Source organism: Hesperophylax consimilis, chromosome 27, assembly GCF_061612785.1.
Source record: "Hesperophylax consimilis isolate HC1 chromosome 27, BYU_Hcon_1.0, whole genome shotgun sequence".
Lineage (NCBI taxonomy): Eukaryota > Metazoa > Arthropoda > Insecta > Trichoptera > Limnephilidae > Hesperophylax > Hesperophylax consimilis.
In genome coordinates, this window is record NC_142862.1 from 3,102,790 (window position 1) to 3,125,861 (window position 23,072).

At 34.0% G+C, this 23,072-nt stretch overlaps 1 protein-coding gene across 1 annotated transcript in view; it reads right to left on the minus strand.

The window, feature by feature from the left end:
* The window catches only part of LOC149410474 (fatty acyl-CoA reductase wat-like), a 44,989-nt gene that overhangs the window by 15,724 nt on the left and 6,193 nt on the right, over window positions 1-23,072 (minus strand). Inside the window, exons 5-7 of the mRNA XM_089648254.1 lie at window positions 7,777-7,902; window positions 6,246-6,394; window positions 4,932-5,041 (exon numbers count right to left, since the gene is read on the minus strand). Of these exons, the coding sequence (XP_089504380.1) occupies window positions 4,932-5,041; window positions 6,246-6,394; window positions 7,777-7,902 (385 nt within the window). The remainder of the gene's footprint in view (window positions 1-4,931; window positions 5,042-6,245; window positions 6,395-7,776; window positions 7,903-23,072) is intronic.

Consider the following 23,072-nt stretch of genomic DNA (forward strand, 5'->3'; position numbering starts at 1 on the left):
TTGGTATATGTCTATTTTTTAAGTATAACCTCCAGAAACGCCAGGGAAGTTTTCTTTAAAAGATAAAGTGAATTTTAAAAACTCCTATAACTTTGAAGTGGTCGAAGAGTTTGCCTACCTGGGCTCCATCATAACGCAGGACAACGAAGACCCAGTAGAAGTAAGAAAGCGCATCACAGCCGCTAACAACACTTACTTCGCGTTGCTGCCAGTGTTCAAATCCCGAAACGTCCATAGGAAAACCAAAATAATCCTGTATAAAACAATTATTAGAACGGTCTTGGCCTATGGATGTGAGGCGGGAACACTGACAGCAAAGTCTGCGGAACGGCTGGACACCTTCGAAAGAAAGGTACTTCGAAGAATCTTAGGAGCGGTGCGAGAGGCAGAGGCATGGAGAATCCGCCACAATAAGGAGCTATATGACATCTACCAAGCTCCCAGACTCTCTACTCATTTACGGCTCCAAAGACTAAGATGGGCCGGACATGTGGACCGAATGCCAAGCACACGTGTACCAAAGAAGGTTCTAACAGGACACCCGGGAGGCAAACGAAAGGCGGGCAGACCTAGGCTGAGATGGGAGGACGATGTCAGGAAAGATGCAAGAGGACTACTCCATGTTGCAGATTGGAAGACGACGGCCGAGGACAGAGGGCGGTGGAGGCTCATGTTAAAGGAGGCCAAGGCTCGAAATGGGCTGTAGCGCCATTGAAGAAGAAGAGAAGTGGAAGTTTTCAATTGAGAACTGAATAAATATTAAAAAGGTAACTTTTGTGTTGTTTTAATATTATTTTATATTATTATTATATTCATCTGTATATTATTATTATATTCACCCTGTATATTTTTTCCGACTTTATGTCCGGGTTAAATCTTCCCCACAGGAAAAACTAAACCCTTCCACACACTTTTCCACAAATGATCATCTAGTCAATCCATATTATGCAAGTGCATTATATTAGAATAATAAATACAAAACAATACAAGAACAACACTTCAAATCACCAGAGATCAAATGGGAACATAATTCACCGACTCCATATTTTCATATCAGAGGGTTCGGCTCGGTAGAACTCCTAACAGGGCCTATAAATCCTACTGATCCCTCAACATAAATATTTAAAAAATCTTTCGTAATCCTACATGTTTTTTAAATGACAAATTTTTCCATTTTTATATATAATTTTTTTTGATAGATCTAATACGCCTAAATTTTTATTACTTTTATATTATTACTATATTCACCTGTGAATTATTATTATTATATTCATCCAGTATACTATTATCATATTCATCCTGTATATTATTATTATATTCACCTGTAGTTAACAATAATATTCAATGCCCATAGTTGCTAAACAAGATTCCATTCAATGTACCTGCACGTTCAACACGCTCTTGTGTCCTGTTCAGGGTTAATCAAAGTAAAACGAACTCTAAGCAGAATTCTTGCCTGAACAGACTATGCAATAATTACAATAGCGTATTATCTAAGGTTGATTTTTTCAGTTGCGAACTTACAAATACAAGAGGTCCATAAAATAATATTTCTCTGATGGTTTGTGAATAATATTTATGTCTCTATTGTTTAAATTGTTTATATCTCTATTATGATTTGATTTATATCTACAACCTTTCTCCATGGCTATAAATGTATTGTTTTGTAAATTTTTCGTTTTATATGATCTGTTGTTTTGAATATTTTTTTTTTAATTCATATTCCTTTCTCACAAATTTAAATTATGCTGTCTCAGTTAAAGTCACAAGGAGGAAATCCATAATTGGTTATATTTTACTAAATAACACTTATGTACAAACTGATTAAATGTAAACTGTCAATTTCCCAAAAATGAATAAAAAAAAAATTATGTTCACCTGTATATTATTATTATATTTATCCTGTATATTATTATTACATTAATCCTTTATAATAAATTTATTACATTCATTCTGTGTATTATTATTATATTCACCTGTGTTTTGTTATATTATTCAATATGATGGCTTAGTTTTATACAATTCTGTAAAAATTATAAAATTAAACCGCTGATTATTGATTAATAAATGATTTGTTTCAAATATTTTTATAACAACATATAGTATTGAAGAAACGTAGTGTTACGGAAATTAGACGACACCACTCTTTATAAATGTACCTGAAAGAGAATTTATCTTTTTATTTAACGATGTCTTGACATGTATGAACTTAAAGGTCAAGTTTGCAGTATTCCCATGCAAAGAATGTTATAAGAAATAGCAAATAGAAATATAAAACAAGTACCTGCCTCGCGTGAGCGTTTCCGCGACTCTGAAAAACCATAGACAAAAGAATCTGTTTACTATTTAATCTGCAGGTACTTGGAAGTACTGTGTAAATAAATAATGTGATGTTTATTTTTAAATAAGCTTGGCCGTGGTCAAGGGGTAAGGTAAAGACTATCAATACGAAGGTCGCGGGTTCAATTCCCGGCGTGCGCATGAAAATTTTATTTAACGAATTTTTGTTGTTTCATAATTCAGAATTGAAACGTTGACCATATCTGAATAGTCAGATACTCCCCCACCTTCCTCTTCCCCATATTCTTTCCCTGCTCACCTTTTCAGCCTCACAACATACCCCAATTGTGGATGCCATAGTCTCACTGGCTCCAGACAGTTGAGAGCTGTTGGGACTCTTGTGCTGTATTCATATAAAAAACAATATAAATATGTTAAGTATGGGGCAACATTTTGTCTATAATGTACAAGTGTTTTATTAATTTACACGTTTTATAATTTACAATAAAATGTTACCCGTTAAATGTTAATAGTGCTGTCCATGGCTATCCTACGTGAAGTTAATAGTGCTGTCCATGGCTATCGTACGAGAAGTTAATAGTGCTGTCCATGGCTATCCTACGTGAAGTTAATAGTGCTGTCCATGGCTATCCTACGTGAAGTTAATAGTGCTGTCCATGGCTATCGTACGAGAAGTTAATAGTGCTCTCCATGGCTATCCTACGTGAAGTTAATAGTGCTATTCATGGCTATCCCGCGAGAAGTTAATAGTGCTCTCCATGGTTATCCTACGAGAAGTTAATAGTGCTCTCCATGGTTATCCTACGTGAAGTTAATAGTGCTGTCCATGCCTATCGTACGAGAAGTTAATAGTGCTGTCCATGGCTATCCTACGTGAAGTTAATAGTGCTGTCCATGGCTATCGTACGAGAAGTTAATAGTGCTCTCCATGGTTATCCTACGAGAAGTTAATAGTGCTCTCCATGGTTATCCTACGTGAAGTTAATAGTGCTGTCCATGCCTATCGTACGAGAAGTTAATAGTGCTGTCCATGGCTATCCTACGTGAAGTTAATAGTGCTGTCCATGGCTATCGTACGAGAAGTTAATAGTGCTGTCCATGGCTATCCTACGTGAAGTTAATAGTGCTGTCCATGGCTATCCTACGTGAAGTTAATAGTGCTGTCCATGGCTATCGTACGAGAAGTTAATAGTGCTCTCCATGGCTATCCTACGTGAAGTTAATAGTGCTATTCATGGCTATCCCGCGAGAAGTTAATAGTGCTCTCCATGGTTATCCTACGAGAAGTTAATAGTGCTGTCCATGGTTATCCTACAAGAAGTTTATAATGCTTTCATGGCTTTCCTACGAGAAATTAATAGTGCTGTCCATGGCTATCCTAATAAAAGTTAATAGTGCTGTCCATGGTTATCCTACAAGAAGTTTATAATGCTTTCATGTCTTTCCTACGAGAAGTTAATAATGCTCTCCATGGTTATTCTACGAGAACTTAATAGTGCTGTCCATGGCTATCCTATTTTTACGATGCTTTAGCATCATTGATATTTCAGACTAAGCATACAAATAAAAAATCATGTTTTCATACAAGTATCAGAATATTTTTAAGTGCCTATTGACTATTGACAATATTGACAGAATAATTAAAATGAAAAAAAATATATTTATGAGGACATCTGCTGAGTGTACGTTTTGTGGGTCAAGTCAAGGTTATACATCGACCTCTGATTTATGTTTCCGTGGTGGAGAGGTTGGGAGTGTTAGGACATCAATTAACATGGGAAATGGAGGTAGTGCGGGTAGTGTAGACAATGTGTACCGCCGCCCCGGGAACTATTCGTTGGATAACCTTAGGTAACACCTCTGCCATGGGTCACCCCAAGTGGTTCACTACGGCCGGTAAATTAACAAGGTTATTTTAGGTACGTGAGGTGAAGTTTGTCTAGGTCTTGGGGGGCCACCAGCTGCGTGGCGGGTCGATCGGTAGAGGCCGGTTGAGAGAGACCCTTTGACCTCTCCAACCGGACTCAATCGACCCACATTTACTTCATTTCCTAAATTTCTTTAAAAATACCATCCACATAGCATCTCCAAGGTGACAAAAACCCGGAGAAAATTGTTTTCTTCAAAACCTCCTGTTGACGCAACTATCTTCCTTTAACATTGTCCTTGAAATTTTCCCACCCTATTACCTACAAGTACCTGTCATTATCCGACTGTACCCACGTTTGTGTTACATTTACAACAATAAACATGACTGTCAAATCAGTTTATTGATGAAGCCGGTTTGATTAACATCTCTTTATGATCAGTGCTTTTATTGATATCAACTCGGGGTAGAATATTGTGCTGTGAATATATTCGGTTCCCATCAGTGTGTTTCTTACCCAACCCAGATGTTGTGGAAGTTGCGTGTGAAATAAATCATCTTTTGTGAGTGAAACCAACCAGCAACATCGTTAACGAACATCAAAGGGGTAAGTCGGATTCCTTCCTTACTCCCTGTTCACCATCTCTAACCATCGTTGTGTCAACTTCAAGTTCACAATTAATTTTACAGTCCATTCTTGATTCGCCTTGCGATTACACCTCCTGTGTAGAGTTAAAGTTAAAAAAATAATAGATTCACTTACCTATGGCCGGGCGGAACATTCCCATGGGTAGGCCTTTGCAATTGTCCCTTATGTAATTTTCAGCTAAAGCTTTGGTAAAGGTGTACGTGTTGGGCCATGATCCCAAGATTCTGAAAGAAAAATTCTGTTATTATATGACATTAAAATAAAAGCTATGTAGACCGACGGGTCGTGCAAATTAAGCAGATTTTTGTCGATGTGAACTATCACATGTCATTGGTAATGATGGACTTACATGCCAAGCCCCCCAGGAGACCTTAAAAAACTAAAAATTTAAATCTGTTTGTTTGGAGAACTAAAAATCTGCTAATTTGAGACGTGGATTTCTGGAAAACTGCAAATTCGGACCTCTGATACAATAAGGACATTCGTATACATAACACAAAGATGTGCAATGAAATCAGACTGACAAAAGGGGACAACGCCAATAAAGAGATGAAATATTATAATGCGCTGCCGGAAAATATAAAGTTTGCACCAATTGGTAGATTTAAGATATATTGTAGGAGCCACAGCAAGAAAATATGTAATAGTATGTAAATTATTTATTTAAACGCCATAAAATGGCTTTTTCAATAGAATCACAAATCGGATTATAAGCATACAGTGGTACACAGGAGAATATTAGTAATAAATTACAGAACAAGTAATGTGTACACAAAAATATAATTGCAAGTGATACAGTTGTTAATAGAAGTGCAGTGAGACTATACATGATTAAAAGAAACATCTACTAATGTAATAATAGTCGAATGAATACAAGGTTTGTATAAGACCCGACATAAATCGAAGTATGATAATAGATAGTAAATAATATAAAATAAACTCTACTAAGGTATAAAATGTTATAATAACAGAGAATATTTTATTTGAACAGAATGTTAACATGTATAATAAAAAGTGACTTTTTAACGTGTATAATCTAGCAAAATATTACAATAGAATAATTAGCAGTGAGTTTATTGTCACCTTTAAAATAATTCTACTTGGAATAGCGGGGCAGGTATCGCAATTTGGTTTTAATAATTCAGGGCTGTCAGCAATTTTATGAAACGTTTGGATTTAGGAATGATATTTTTAATAAAATAATACATAAGATTTCTGGAGTCAATAGTTTAGATGTAGTAAAATATGATATAGGACCCACGCAAAAGAACATTTTCATGCCTAAAATTGATTATTGTAATTGAGGTATGTAATTATAGCCTTCTGTAACTATATTCCGTGCAGTTGAATACATGTACGTTATAATAAATTAATCTTCTTAAACAATAATGTAATTAATAAAATGAGGCTTCAAATTTTTTGACTCACTTGGGGGTATTCTCTTCAAGTTCCTTGTCGTTCATCTTGGATACCTGTTGATAGACATCTTCGTATTTCACGGGATACCTGTAGAAGCATTCGTCCACTGCGCCGGGCCTGAAGGAGTTGGTGTAAGCTGTTGACACGTGCACCAGAGACTGAGGAAAATAATAGTCACTTTTAAAACTATGGCAAAGACCTGGTATAGGATAAAGAAAAATATAGCTTTCATATTTATTTATTTTATTTTACCCCTATTAAGGCTTTTACATACATATATAACAATATTTAAGAAATTATGCTCGTAAATAGTGCATGAAATGACTGTTTAAAACACATATATAAAAAAAAATATTGTTGAATTTGATCCACACAATATGTAGGTACAAAATATAAATATAAAATATCCAAAATAATATTTTTGTTTCAGCCGACAAAATACTGTAATACTGTAAATTTAAATAGCTTTATCAAAATATTCCCCTACTTGATGAAAAAACTTCAATAATGTATGCTTATATAAAGAAATTGATGTACTAAATATATCAACAACATTGGAGTATTTGTTTCCTAGCTGTTGAATCCGTCGCATAGGAGTGTGATATTGGCACGTTAATATAGAATTTCTACAATAATATGGTAAGTATTATAAAAATGTCATAACTTAACATAAGATAACATATTATTTTATGATTTTTATTTTCAAGATGAGATTTCACATGTTTTTTTTATGCAAAGAACATCTACATGAGCATACCATCAAAAAACAAAATATTCAACAACGCAAGATGGAAAAATAGTAGATTCCACCCGTGCGATTTTTGGCATAGGTACAATGCCATGTTTTCAAAACGTTTTGAGCGATCGCTTGTCATAATGTGCCTTATGTAAGTTTTCAGATTATATCCTACCGGCTGCGCCAGCTGTTGTGTTCCCACAAACAGTTCTCCAACTCTTCGTGGAAGGAGATTATAAATAAATGGTTCTTTGTGATAAATCATGGATTTATTAATACTTCGCGTATTACAATGGTGATTCGATAGTCGACTTAACTAGAAGCTGGCTAATTGAGATCTGAAACATTATGTTTGTCTGGGAGCATTCTAACTGGTCCTGGCGACTACTGGCTACTAGCTGCCATCTTGCGGACTTCCACGCAAGCTCTATGCACTGCCCTCTATGAGTGCATCTGTGAAGCTCTTACTTCTCAACATCGTGCAAACCTTTCGGAAGAAATTCTCTAAATGATAATGAAAAACTATCAAAATCCGTTGCGTAGTTTAGACGAACTAAACGCACAAACAGACAGACGCGGATAGCAACTTTGTTTTATACTATTTAGAGATAATAGAGATGACTTCAGTCGATAAGCTAATTTTTGTAGAAAACATTCGTGTTTCAGTTAGGTTTCAGATTATATGCTCTGACTTCGGTCGGAAAGCCAATTTTAGTGATAAAACATTTGAGGTTAATAGAATCCTCGTGGAAGATCGGATTGTGTTATCACAGGGATGAATGGTTGGGGTAGTTTGGTACTGACCTTGAGGTGTTTCATGCGCTTGCAGAGCTCCAGGGTGCTTTTCACCCCCTCCACATTGATGGACATTGCCAGGGATAGCTTCTCGTCAAACCTCACTGTGGCTGCAGCGTGAAATACGATTGTCACCTGAAAAAAAATTAACTTTATTCACGCCGCAAAAATTTTATTTTTTTTTACATCCGGAGGTTTCAGGTTCAAATCCTGGTGTGCGGTTGTAAATTTTATTGATTAATTTATGTTATTTCACAATTTATTAATTTAATATTGTAGCATATAAAAAAATATTTGATGGCCTCCGTAATCGAGGGGTAAGGCTCTCTACTAGCAAACTGGAGGTGAATTTTATTTGATAAATTCGTGTTATTTCTCATTTATAATAATATAAAGTATATTTGTGGCACGTTCCAGAATGGAATATACTCTCAGTATCGCCCTGGTGTAAGACCACCATTCAGAATTGAAACATTGCTTGAAATGGCTTTAGCTGTGTTTGTCAACAAGATCTGAATAGCCAGGTACTTGACCCTCTCTTACTCATCTCCTTCCCCTCCCCACTACATCCAGCCTAACAATATATTCCAATTGGGGATGCCATAGCCTCACTGGCTGCAGTTCTCTGTTGGGAGCAGTTAGTGTGTTTTTTGTGCGTTTTCACATAAAAATTGGACATTCCTGATAATTCTAATCATTCAGAACTGAAACGTTGCTTGAAATGGCTTTAGCCGTGTTTGGTGACCATTCTGAATATCTAAGTACTTCATATCTTTTTCATTTCCCATTCATTCTGTCTGATGATTTTTTCGTAACCTGACTTAAGCAAATATTTTCATGTAGATTTGTCCCTGTTCTGTTTACTCACTGTTCTGTTTTATAACTGTTCTGTTTTGTGACTGTTCTATTTTGTCACTCTTCTGTTTATCACTGCTCTGTTTTGTATCTTCTCTGTTTTATCACTGTCCTGTATTGTCACTGTCCTGTTTTGTAACTGTTCTGTTTTATTACTCTCGTGTTTTGTAACTGTTCTGTTTTATTACTGTCGTGTTTTGTCACTGTCCTGGTTTGTAACTGTTCTGTTTTATTTCTGTCCTGTTTTTTCACTGACCTGTTTCGTAACTGTTCTATTTTATTACTGTTCTGTTTTGTCACTGTCCTGGTTTGTAACTGTTCTGTTTTATTACTGTCGTGTTTTGTCACTGTCCTGGTTTGTAACAGTTCTGTTTTATTACTGTCGTGTTTTGTTACTGTACTGGTTTGTGACTGATCTGTTTTATTACTGTCCTGTTTTGTCACTGTTCTGTTTTATAACTGTTCTATTTTATTACTGTCCTGTTTTGTTACTGTTCTTTTTTATGACTGTTCTGCTCTGTCACTGTTATGTTTTATTCAGTACATGTGCTGTGTATTCCATACGTAAAAAGATAATGTGAAACGAGTAATTTTGGCGCTATTTTCAGGAAAATAATATTTTGTTTATTTGGTGACCTCCGATGTGTCATAATTTTGCGTAACATGCAGATTATTAGATATTGCAAAAATTGGTGCCACCTGATTATTCATATTTTTAACATCAAAATAGTCAAGGTTATGAAGAAAACCTTAACCTAATTGCGAAATGTCCCGCATAAGGTAAACTTTGTTTAAACCTATGAAGATCAAAGCCTAATTAGGACATTGCATTTAAATAGTGACCGCTTTTTTTAATGAAGTTTTGTAATCAAAATTGAACGAGTTCACAAAAAATTATATAATGATCATACATAAAGACAGCAGCCAATAAAAAAATTCGTAAAGAAAATGAAGTCGGATTAGCTCAGTGGTAGAGCAGCGCCCCGGCAAGGCTAAGGTCCTGGGTTCAATTCCTTGATGCGACCGTATCTTTTTTGTAATTTTTCTGTCTCAAATTTTCGCTTAAAGATTACATAATGAAATTTTAAAATGCAAAGAGAGGGAGACCATTTTAAAGTACCTAATGCGCATATAAAAGAAGTTTAATATTAACATCTTGTACTATCATGGTACTGTCACACTATTTCACACGCAACGAACATTTTTTGGGCGTGTCCCAAATCACCATATCGCAAGACTTGTCACACCAGACAGATGATGTGTTATAAGTGTGGGCGTGGTGATGGATGATATGCCGTTATCTACTAGCCAGGCGATATTTGAAAATGATGCTTATCAGATCAGTTGGGGAGCTGCCGTTGTCACGCAGCTATCAGCCGTCAAGGTGACCGTTACAAATAATTTATATTCCGCGACAGCTCCCCGATTGATCTGACTCCATCTCCTGCCGTAACTATAGCTTTGTGTGACACGAAAACATGTAATCTGTTATATGTTTACTAGGCCACGCCCAAAAAAATCTTGATGAACGCCTGACACAGGCATCATTAACAATATTTTAATTTCACGTTTTTTTGTTTTACTAAAATAAAAAAGATAACAAAAATAATTTATTTGAAAATAACCACAAAAAACTATTACAACGGCCGAGAAGCGAACCCGGATCAATTGCTTGTAAAGCAACTATGCTAACCATTACACCACCTTTAAAATAAGGACATTTAACCCTTTCATCCCCAATGTTAATTCAAAATAACATGAACTTTGTGATTTTTTTTACCGTAACGGTAGCGATTTATAAAAACCATGTTTTTGTTTTCTTATAGCTTGTAATCATTTCTGTGGCGTCCATTTTTTCCGCTCTGTTGAAATCGTTATTCCCGCCACAACAACGATAAATATTTTGACATCTGCTGATTGTGAGTTTCATAGAATTTCTGCCGTCATTGATTACATAATTTAAGGTGACATATCAGTATTTTCTACTCAAATTACAAATATTTTAACGCATTAAGATGTGTTCTATAGTAATAACATCAGTTCAATTCACTGTTCACAGTCATTTGCAAGAATATTGTAAATGAATTTCAATGTTCATTCAAATTAACACTGATAGTAACGGACATGTTTTCTACAAGTATGGCGAATTTCGAAAGATTTGTTATCCTAGATTATTTCTTTATTTCTGAATGAATTTTAGTTAAAATGTTATTTGTTTGTACCTTAGAGATTATCACTACATTGTAAATGTACATTTTTGACATGATTCAGTTATTTGTATTACTTTTGTGTTATGTTTATTTTACCTTACTATTTAAAAAATACCCTCTGACATAAAATGTTAATCCAAATTAACATAAAATAATTTCTTTTTAATTAATAATTTTATTACCAAAAATTTTCAAATTTTAGAATGTTGTGTACACAACCAAAATAATACTTTTTAATTGATAATTTATAAATATTACAAATAGAATACGTAAACATAACTTGTGTACGAAAAAAATTTACGATAACCCTACTTATATTAATTCGAAAAAAAAAATCATCACATTTATTTGTAAAATCATCACATTTATTTGTAAAATCATCAAAAACCACCTCCTAAAATTTGTGCACTTTAGCCCGGATACCGTGTATAAAATAAATATTTAAAAATATGTTTTTTTTTTTAAATTAATTTTAATATAAACACGTGTTTAAAAACCCGTACCGTGGGAATATTAAACCTTTCCATTGGCTTATTTTGTGGCCAAAGTGAAATGATTCGGCTAACCTTCCAAAACAGCGATATTACGCGATCGGTAGGAAATTACGCGAGTTATTAACTCTCCAAGGATAATTATTTTCATAAATTTCCATAAGTTTTGATGGATATATTAATGACAGAAGAACTATAAACTTACGAAAGAATGTGTCATATTGACATTAAAATTTGAATGGGGTAGTCAACCTTTATGCCAATTTATCAAGATGTAACTCGAGTATTGTAGACCCGGCGTCCAAAAATGCAAGCTTCTAATTTTATGTTATTTAATAAATCAAAATCAAAAAATACCCCTGAAGGTATGTAAGTAGGTACCTACTAAATACATACCAATTTGTCCAATGAAACGTCACCATATCTATGACATTTCTTTTTTCAAACTTTTTTCAGGTCGGTAGGTAGGTACCATAATATTCATTATTCCAATTCCGACACGGCCACCATCTTAAAACGGAACCGAAACGTACCAAATAAATTTACAGATAGATGAAATGCCAAACGTTAAAACAGGACTTCGCAACGCTAACTGCTCAGTTAAAAATTATTCAGAGACATTCTTGGAAAATACTAAAATTGAATAATGTTAATTTATTAAGAATTTGTTCATTAGAATCCTGTTAAAAACGGGATTGCAGGTGCTTAACGAATGAATCATAAGTTTCCTAGTAATTTTTTTGTAAAATACGAATGTATTATCACGATTTCAGAACACGTGTTCATAAAATCATAATATTTCCGCATTTCGTCATTGTATACGAGTATTATAAAGGAAAAAGCAGGTGCATAAATACGTATTCCGATGTATTGGGATTTTACTAAAAGTTTATCAGGAATCGGCCTGCAATCCCGTTTTCAATCGGATTACTAATAATTTAAAGAGATTTTTTAATTAATTAGCTATACTCATTTCTCCGTGTATCAAATGAATTCGTCAAATGAAAAACTATAGTGTTATATTTTTGACAGAAAATTATTGCAATAATTGCCATTTCCGAAATTGGAACTGTTTTGTCGAGAATTCAAAATACACGTAATTTTTCATAGGTTAACGTGAACCTGCTGACAGGAACAAAATAGCAGGGAAACAATGTCAATCATTAATTTGTATTAATTTCCGCATTGTCGCTACTGTCACAATTATACACAATACACAAAATAATAATAATCACCAAAAAGCAAATCTGTCGACAAGAACAAATTACCAGGAGTGCAGAAATGAATATGATGGAATAAACAGAAACTCCATTTGGTTATTTTTATAAACATTTATTGCACGGTGACTGTAGATGTTAAAATTCACATAACGAGGAAGACATCTTTATTTAAAAAAATACATTCATTTTAATACAGGGTTTTCCAATAAGAGGTGTTATTTTGAATAGCCGGCTATTTCAGTAGATGTTACTTTTGAAGCTGTCATTTTTTAACATTTGACAAGCAGAAACTACGTTTTTAATAAAAATGGAACGATACACGCTTCAACAACGCATTGAAATTATTAAAATTCACTTGAGTGAATCAAATGCAAATCATCTTGAGTGATGAGGCCCATTTCCACCTCGGTGGCTTCGTCAACAAGCAAAATTGTCGCATCTGGGGCTCGGAAAACCCAAGAGTTATTGTTGAAAAGCCTCTCTATCCTCAACGTGTGACTGTTTGGTGCGGTTTATGGTCCGGCGGAGTCATTGGACCTTACTTTTTCGAAAATGAGGCTGGAGCAACAGTTACGGTGAATGGATTGCGCTATCGAGAGATGATTAATGATTTTTTATGGCCGGAATTGGATGGTATTGATCTGGACAACGTTTACTTTCAACAAGACGGCGCTACGTGCCACACAGTAACGAAACCATTGATCGAACCAATATCAAAATAACACCTCTTATTGGAAAACCCTGTATTTTAAGGTAAATACCGCACAAGGGTCCCAACTGCTCCTAACCTGGAGACTATGGCATTGGGGATGTTGGGATATGTTGTGGGGCCGAGGGTAGTGGGTAGAGAAAGGAGATGAGGAAGATGAAGGTGGGAAGATCTGGTCACCAAACGCGGCAAAAGCCATTTCAAATAACGTTTTAAATCTGAATGTTGGTCTTACACCAGGGCAATACTGAGAGTATCTTCCACTCTGGATCATGCCGCAACTATAATATATGTTATTTTAGATTAGAAATTTGTGAAATAACACAAATTAAACAAATAAAATCGGGATTTGAACCGGCAACCTCCAGCTTGCTAGCCGAGAACCTTACACATCGACTACGAAGGCCGTCAAATTTGGTTATCATTATAAGCATTTATCGATAAGTCATAATAGATGTTTAATATCACATTTTTGACATTAACGTTTTTAAAAATACGTTTATTAATTTATTTCAATTTTCCCGTGATTTTTCACGGGTCTGTGTTAGTTCTTACTAAAATGGACACAATCTATAACTATTTCGCTAAACTCAACACTGACAACAAAGATCCATGACCTATTAGACAAGCCATGTTATCGCTTTGACGAAATTCACAAATTTGGGCATCACGTTTGTGCGAACATTTTCTATTTCCTCCGTATCAGGAAAGTCCTTGACGTTGTGTTTACAAAATCACTAAACTAAACAAAAGGACCCTTGCGACGTGTTCCTTATTTCATTGTTTACATTTCGGCAATACTTTATTCTGTTATGGAAAACGTACATTTACGTAATCAACGATGCTGTCTCCAAGACAATTGGAGTTTTGCAACCAATAATCTAGATTCCTGCATCGTGGGCATTATGTTTCAGATAGCATCAGTGTTCGTTATCAGGGCAAATTTGTAATCATTACACATCTTTTACACTTCTGCCCTGATGATGGACTCTGTAACGCTGTCTGAAACCATAATATAATACCCCAAAAATAAATCACTATAATACTATTGGTAGTGAGAATGTTGATTCATATATAAATCAGTTGATTAATTCAAGGAGAATTTACATTGATTAATGTAAAATTGTACTAAAGTTTCGTTAAAACTGATTATTATGAGAAAAAAGTAGCTACTTTTGCTAAAAATGGCTGATTTTTTAAATTATTTTTTTCCACTAGAATCCCAGCCGACTAGAGCCAGTGAGACTATGGCATCCCCTATAATTGGGGTATGTTGTGAGGCTGAAGGTAGTGGTAAGGGAAGGAAATGAGCAAGAGGAAGGTGAGAGAGTAACTGGCTATTCAGATCTTGTCACTAAACACGGCTAAAGCCATTTAAATCAACATGTCAGTTCTGAATAATGGTCTCAAGCCAGGGCGACCACGGCGGCCGTCAGTCTTTGATATGCTACCCTTTCCATTATTACATTCGAATTAATAGACGATCCAATCAGACAAAAAAGGGAACAAACCAAGAAATACGTGACCGTCCCACTTTTGGTAATTTGTCAATATATGAATTTGACAGTATATAGGCAAATCGCATTGTAATATCACCATTCGGTCCTCGAAAAAAAATCTGCTTACGAATTACTAGTCCTTTTTACAATGCAGCGCAAATTGCTGGTTGCGTTAAAAACTTGACTACTTGTAGCAAATCAGGTAAAAATAAGTTCGGGCTTGTTTCTAAAATGTTATATTTTGTTACAATATTTAGTTAGACACTTTTACAATGTGTTATACGTCAGGCGATTTGTTTAGGAAGGAACTTTCAGATTCTGCACAGAAAAGTTCACCAATGGAGAGCGTTGCAAATATTTGACTTACTTTAGCTAACATTACTTTTCTGCGCTTGGTCTGGTTATTTCAATGTGCGCTCTTCGGTGGTCAATTTACGATTGATATTATAGTTTATTCAAAGCATTCCTTGTGCCAAAATTAAGGCCACGTGGTTTCCTTCAGCTCGTCGAAATGATACCCAGATTTCATATTAGGGCAAGTGTATTTATTATTATTTTGTTTGTATATTATTTATTTATTTATATATACGCCCAAAAAAGCTTTTACACAGAAGTGATACATGATGCAGTGTACATAGGAGAATATCTATATTATACAGGAGATACTGACAGTAAATATATGTAATCTATATTGTAAAGAAAGTACAAAATACACAATAATTGTAAAATTGTGATTACAAGTATAATGAGAAAATATTAAGAAATAATTAAAAGAAAAAGAAAACTAAATATGAAGCAATATTAGTAGAACGTAAGAGTAACATAAAGTAAAAAAAGAAATTAAAACAACACTACAATAAGACAAATCATTAAAACTAATTTACCAACGCTACTCTAATTTGTAGGATTCGACAAAGTGTTGGTATAGATAATGCTTAATTCTATAAATGGAGTCAATAAATAATTCAATAGCACCCGCATATGATTTAAGATTTTCACGGCCAAAAGTATTTTTGTTATTTGTTTTTGGGGTATTATGCCGTGTTGCGCTAACTCCTTCTTTAGCCAACGTTTCGGACAGCATTGCAGTGTCCATCATCAGGGCAGATGTCTTATTGTAATATAAGACATCTGCCCTGATGATGGACACTGCAATGCTGTCCGAAACGTTGGCTAAAGAAGGAGTTAGCGCAACACGGCATAATACCCCAAAAACAAATAACAAAAAAGCACCCGCATACTTGTTGCCCAGATCATCTAGTATAATATATTTAGAATTACTTTTGTGTACAACTTATTTCTTGACATTTAGGCACACTTTATACTACATCTAAAAAACGTTGGCATTTAGGCATAACCCACGAAAAGCTGCAAGGCTTTGGCTTCTTTAAAATCCGTCGGTAGTTAATTGAATATCTCGAATCCTTTGAAATACAAATTATTTTGTGTTCCGACAAATATAGTTTCGGATATATAATATATTATATATATATAACCTCCACAACTTCTCGTGGGTTAGCCATATATTTCGAAATTAAAATTTACATTCTTAAACATGATTAAGTTATTAATTATAATTTATCTATAAGTAATTCCATAACATTTTTAAATTTGTATGTTGATGATCATAACTTAATTCAGTTGTAACAGCTGGGAGCACTTAAAACTTATTTGGTATTATTTTAGAAAGCAATAACTTTGTGGTTTGACATATTTAATAAAATAAAACAATTATTTTGTTTAAAACCACGATTTTTTATTAATTTATTCGGTTTCGTTTAGCTCAAACATGATCAGGGTGTTTCACATTGTACATTGTACCTTAATTATTCCTTCGAACTATCATAATTTGAAAGGACATAAAAGCTAACTTTTATCTCGTTTCTGAATAAAGGAATTAAAGATCAATTTATGCTTATTTTTACTACAAGGAAATAGAAGGTTTAAAAGATAATTTAAAAATTTATTCATTATTTATTACCAGTGTAACATCTTTTATTTTATTTTATTTGTTATTAAAATAATTTTGATTTTTTTAAAATTTATTGACATGTGCCTATTTCTTAATGTTCTGTGATATGATTTACATACTTTTAATAATGAATTTACATGTCGGTATGATCGTGAACATCTTATATTCCCTAAATTATTAAAAAGAATATTAAATATAATTATGGAAATTGTTTGCGTGTTTTTTCTTATATACTAGCTGGATGTATGAATGATTTGGAGCAAAGTCATGACAAAACATACGTATTTGTGTAATTTCATCGTGCCATGCTTTCCTAGGACATCCTCAACTACCATTCTATACCATTCTCTACCACACCACGCATTTTTCTTGCACCTCTTTCTTCGGTCATTACGCCACATTTTGCCACAAATAATTATTATTGATTCCTGCCCTTATTCCTATCGAGCGTCCCTAATTTTTTCCACCATTCACTACTTTACACCGCATATAATTCACATATACATACCTAATATCATAGTAAGTGAAGCTGATGTCTCTTTGTTACCTATAGATAAATATCATCCACCTCTCTCTATTAACATCACTAATTTCTTCCAATTAGATTCTTTGAAACCAAGTGCCTCTTATCACTACAAATATCTTAATGGTGACTACTCTAATATGAACAAATTTCTTTCCCAGATTAATTGGTCAGTACTATTTTTAAAATCTGATATTAATGACGCTGTATTTAAATTTAATGAATGCGTCTCACGCGCTATAGATTTGTTTGTTCCTAAGGGATGTTACTATCAACCCAAGTTTCCAAATTGGTTTAGCTCAAAACTCAAACAGTTAATAATTGAAAAAAAGAAAACTCATAAGCTATTTAAAGACACTGGCAACTTAAACTTGTATCGAAAATTTTCTCATTTAAGGGAACTGTCCAAAATCGAATCAGCCAAATGCTATAAATCTTATGTAGAAGTTACTGAGTCAAAATTACTGCAAAACCCTAAACAATTTTGGCAATTTGTTGCGCAAAAGCGTACTGATAATGATCTTCCTTCTAGTATGCACTATAATGAAACTCATGCTACTAACGGTCTTGACATCGCCAACCTTTTTGCTAAACACTTCTCCTCTGTATATTCTGGTGCCTCATGCAACATCCCTCCACTCAACTATGACTACAACATTGACTTGAATGATTGCCAAATCTCACTTGTAGAGGTTTACCAATCTTTAAGTAAACTTTCTAACAAAAAAAGTACCGGACCTGATGGCATTCCAGAAATCTTGCTAAAAGAATGTAAATATTCATTATCTATCCCAATTTGTATGTTGTACAACTTATCACTCTCATTTGGAACATTTGCTGATTCATGGAAAATTTCATATATTCGACCCATTTTTAAATCCGGGAACAAGTCAAACATTGAAAATTACAGACCAATATCAATTATATCTTGTATTCCAAAAATATTTGAGTCGATAATTACAAAGATAATCACTCCTATATTCAAAAATGTTCTGATTGATGAACAGCATGGATTTAGATCGGCGAAATCTACAACAACTAATTTATTGTCCTTTACAAATACCATTGTTAAAGCCTTGGAAGACAACACTCAGGTTGACGTACTCTATACTGATTTCTCCAAAGCCTTTGATAAAGTAAATCACTCGATTCTCATGGCCAAACTTTATGCTATAGGCATTAGAAACCCGTTCTTATCATTCTTTCGCTCTTACTTGAGCGATAGAAAACAAAGGGTTAAAATAAACAACTTTGAATCCTTTAACATTGACGTAACGTCCGGCGTTCCCCAAGGAGCTCATTTGGCCCCGCTTCTCTTCAACCTTTTTATTAACGATATCACCAAAGTTTTTTCTCATACACGCTTCTGGCTTTTTGCGGATGATAATAAGATTCTTCAGATAATTAAATCCTACCTTGACTGCTTACATTTTCAACGTGATATTGACTCGTTTAATAATTGGTGCAAAATAAACTGCATGGAACTTAATGTTGATAAATGTAAAATTTTGTCCTTTTATAGAACCAAAAAACCTATTCAGTTTGATTATAAATTAAACAATGTTTGTTTATCTACTGTAACATCTATCAAGGATCTTGGGGTCACTCTAGACTGCAAACTTTCTTTCCGTGAGCACATTAACAACATTGTTAACAAATCACTTAAACTACTCGGCTTCGTTCATAGAATAACCTCTGACTTTAAACATATAAGTACCCTTAAAACTCTTTACTGCTCGTTAGTTCGCCCTCACCTTGAATACGCTAGTGTTATTTGGTCTCCTTTCTATGCTGTCCACATTTGTCACATAGAATCCGTACAACATCGCTTCCTACGAGGAATCGCTTGGAGGTTGGGTCTTGAAAGAGGAGAGTACTCATATGATGAAGTTGAACAAACTTTAAACATTTCTTCTTTGGAGAAACGTAGAAGGGACACTGATCTGATTTGCATATTTAAGATTATCAATGGTATTACAGACTCACCTGCTTTGTTGCAACTTATCCAATTCAACATCCCTTCCCGTAGACTCCGAAATAATGAATTGCTGTTCGTCAATCAACATTCTACCAATTATGGATACCATTCTCCTTTGTCCAGAATGTCGAGACTTGTCAACTCACTGTCAAGTCAAAGCATTGAATTTTGTGGTATATGCCTAAATGACTTTCGACAGTCAATACGCAATGTCTAATTTCTAATGCCCTTTGAACCATCTTCATGCTTTGACTTATTATTATCTCCCATTCTTACTTTTATATTATTATTGTCTTCGCTCCTCATTTATATATGCTCTCCTTTCACTGTCATCTCTGTTTATAAAACTTATTCGTGTAATTAATATGTTGTTAATGGACTATTTGTCCGTAAATAAATAAATAAATAAATACCAGGACTGAGCATTTCAAGCTTGTACCTAGATTACATGAAGTTAGTAATAGATACGCAGATGTGACGGATCTATTTAACTGCACGGTATATTTATACCGTTGATATTAAATAAAACTTTGATCACAGAGCATTTTTAATTTGCCAATTTTTAAATTAATATTTAAAAGCTTCATGGCTCATGATAGAAATTAAGTTGCGGGCTTACCTTGTATTACGTTGAACATGCGATTACACGTTGAAAATATTGTGCAAATTTCACGCTATGAATATTACGCTTCATGATTTAAATACTAATATTACATTAGTCTGTTAGTCGGAAAATAATTCCATACATTTCACTATTTTGAGACACTCTGAGTTGTTCAATAAAATATTAAAAAAAAATTAAAAAAATGATTTATAAAATATAACAATTTTTCAATACACCTGTTAATATTTAAAAATTTATACATAAATGCGGACAAATGAATACATACGGAACATTTTTTGATCATTTTTTTGAACACAGATGCTCCAAATTATTATAAGCAATAATTAGTAGCCTGAAATGTCAATACAAAAGAGCACCTGACTGTCAGTCAGAAGACTGAGGGTTCAATTCCGGGAAGATTTTTTCAATTTATGTAGGTGTTTCAGGCTAGCAATTATTGCCTAAAAAAATCATACCTATTTGCTTACAAATTCTTCATTTGAAAAAAAAACGCAAATATGTAGTATATTTTATATGTAAACATCCAATTTCTTTCGCAGCAACAAAAAAACTATCTTGTCCGTGAAAATGTTTCAGCAGCAAACTTTTACTCCCATACGTGCCGTGTATTTATTTACTCAAATCAACATTTACGTAAATTTAATATTAATTATCGATTAGAAACTACCTTATTTATTTCATAAACATGTGATTTTTAGCTAATTTTTGTTGGAATTTCACTGTCAAGTTAATTGCACGGCCAAATTAATGAGTAATTTCGGGATTTCTGTGTGTCTGACCAGACTTAAGCATATCCCATTCCGTATAATTTTTTTTTCACTGACGTCATGTCATTTATCAAAAGGTATACAGATATATTTATGTACTTTAAAAGGTATACATATATATTTATGTACTTTAAAAGGTGTACAGATATATTTATGTACTTTAAAAGGTATACAGATATATTTATGTACTTTAAAAGGTTTACATATATATTTATGTACTTTTAAAGGTTTACAGATATATTTATGTACTTTAAAAGGTATACAGATATATTTATGTACTTTAAAAGGTATACAGACATATTTATGTACTTTAAAAGGTTTACAGGTTCTAACAGGACACCCGGGAGGCAAACGAAAGGCGGGCAGACCTAGGCTGAGATGGGAGGACGATGTCAGGAAAGATACCAGAGGACTACTCCATGTTGCAGATTGGAAGACGACGGCCGAGGACAGAGGGCGGTGGAGGCTCATGTTAAAGGAGGCCAAGGCTCGAAATGGGCTGTAGCGCCATTGAAGAAGAAGAAGAAGAAAAAAAGGTTTACAGATATATTTATGTACTTTAAAAGGTAAACAGATATATTTATGCCCATATTTATCTTACAAAATAAAATAAATTTTTGCCCATCGTCATTACAGTCCAGTTACATACTTTTCTATTATTCTGACTCTGCATGGCCCGACTAAAGTATCTGATACACTTGATCGTGCCATGTCATCCGATTTCTTATATCATTCATATTTGCGTCATATATTCTCCTTTCTTTGCTCATTTGCTCTAGATGCCCAAACCATCTAAGCGTCCATTTTTTAATCTTACTCATTACGCTTACATCGGCCTTGCATTCTTTGCGGATCTCCAAATTTCTCATACGATCATTCATTGTTTTATCACACAAACGCCTCAGGAACCTCAGTTTTACAGCATTCAGTCTACTTTAATCCTTCCTCTGCCAATTCCATGCCTCACTGCCATACATCAGGGTAGGTACCAGCACTCCATTGTGGACTGTTAGCTTCGTTTCGTTGGACAAATTTTTGTTAGCGCCAACTGCATTCAGTCCTCCATTAATGGAGTTACCTGCATTTACCCTTCTTTCAATATCTCTGTCAGCCTTCCCATCTCTCGCAAACATGTTTCCTAAATACATAAACTCATCCACCTGATCCAAGTATTCCTCATTTACAACTATATTGCACGCTGTTTTGGAACTCTCTCTTTCAAACACCACGACTTTAGATTTACTTAAATTCATCATTAACTCATTTTTAGATAGATAGTAACTAAATTAATCTACGCACCAATACCCTTAGGTTCAACAAATACAAAGAAAAGTGAAGAGAAAAATTACTGCTTACTGTAAATAACAAAAAACAACATTAAAAGAAAAAGTAAGGTACCTACGTGGTAAAAATAAATTAAGTAAGGTACAGATTATATTTAATTAGCGAAAGAAAATATTAGAAATTTCTGATTTAAATTTTAGTAAGAAATAACTTAAATAATAAACGCAACTGAATTTGTTTCCAAGCCTTTGGAGCCTTTGGACTGGAGAATGAATTAATTAGTTTGTTTTAAACGAATAAACAAAGAACAACTCTGGAAGTCTAGTGTTATGATTTGTCACTCGGGTAACATTATTAGCTTTGTTAACTCAAGCGCATTCATTGAGTTATTAGATGATTTATATAAAGGTAACAAATCGTGGATGGTTCTTCAGCAATTTAATAAATTGAAATAAGAATGATGTAAATACTGCTGCAAGGTCATAAGTCGTAAACAAAATATTGCAACATCCAACTAACTAAGATATCAAAAAGATAACGTTGAAGAGATGACTTAGCTCAAGTTGTCTTCAACTGGAAACATTGTCCGATTCGAGGACAATAAGTCAATGAGGAGGGTGCTCCAGTCAGAGAGCAGAGAACTCGTGTTCTGATGATCTGTCGACATCAGTCAAGCAGTTGCTTCAAGGTGGATTATAACTAACTGACAGGAAGGTGTGACGCAACAGAAGGGAAATTAGAGAATAAATTAAATAAAAATAAATTATAGAATATAAACAATAATGTTTATATTCTTCTGGCAGCGACATGAGTATTTTAGTTATAACAAATTTCTCAGAAATTTCTTCTCCCAATTGTTTTAACTGGTTCTGTAATTCTTGTATTTTTGATAAAAATGCAGACATTTCTGTTCCTTTTTCATATTTGTACTGAAAAAATCGCTGTTGTACAATATGAATGCTGGTCTCCGTTTTTGTTCATACACACTCTGCAACTTCTTCCATATTTCCGCTGAAGTAGAACATGATATTATGTGTAACATAACATTTTCTGTGCAATTTCTTCAGGTTTTGTACTCCGATCTTCCACTATATCCAGCCATCCTTGTCCACGTAACAATACTGCAGTCTGGAGCTTCCACACATTCCAGTTTCTTGACCCCTCCAATTTTA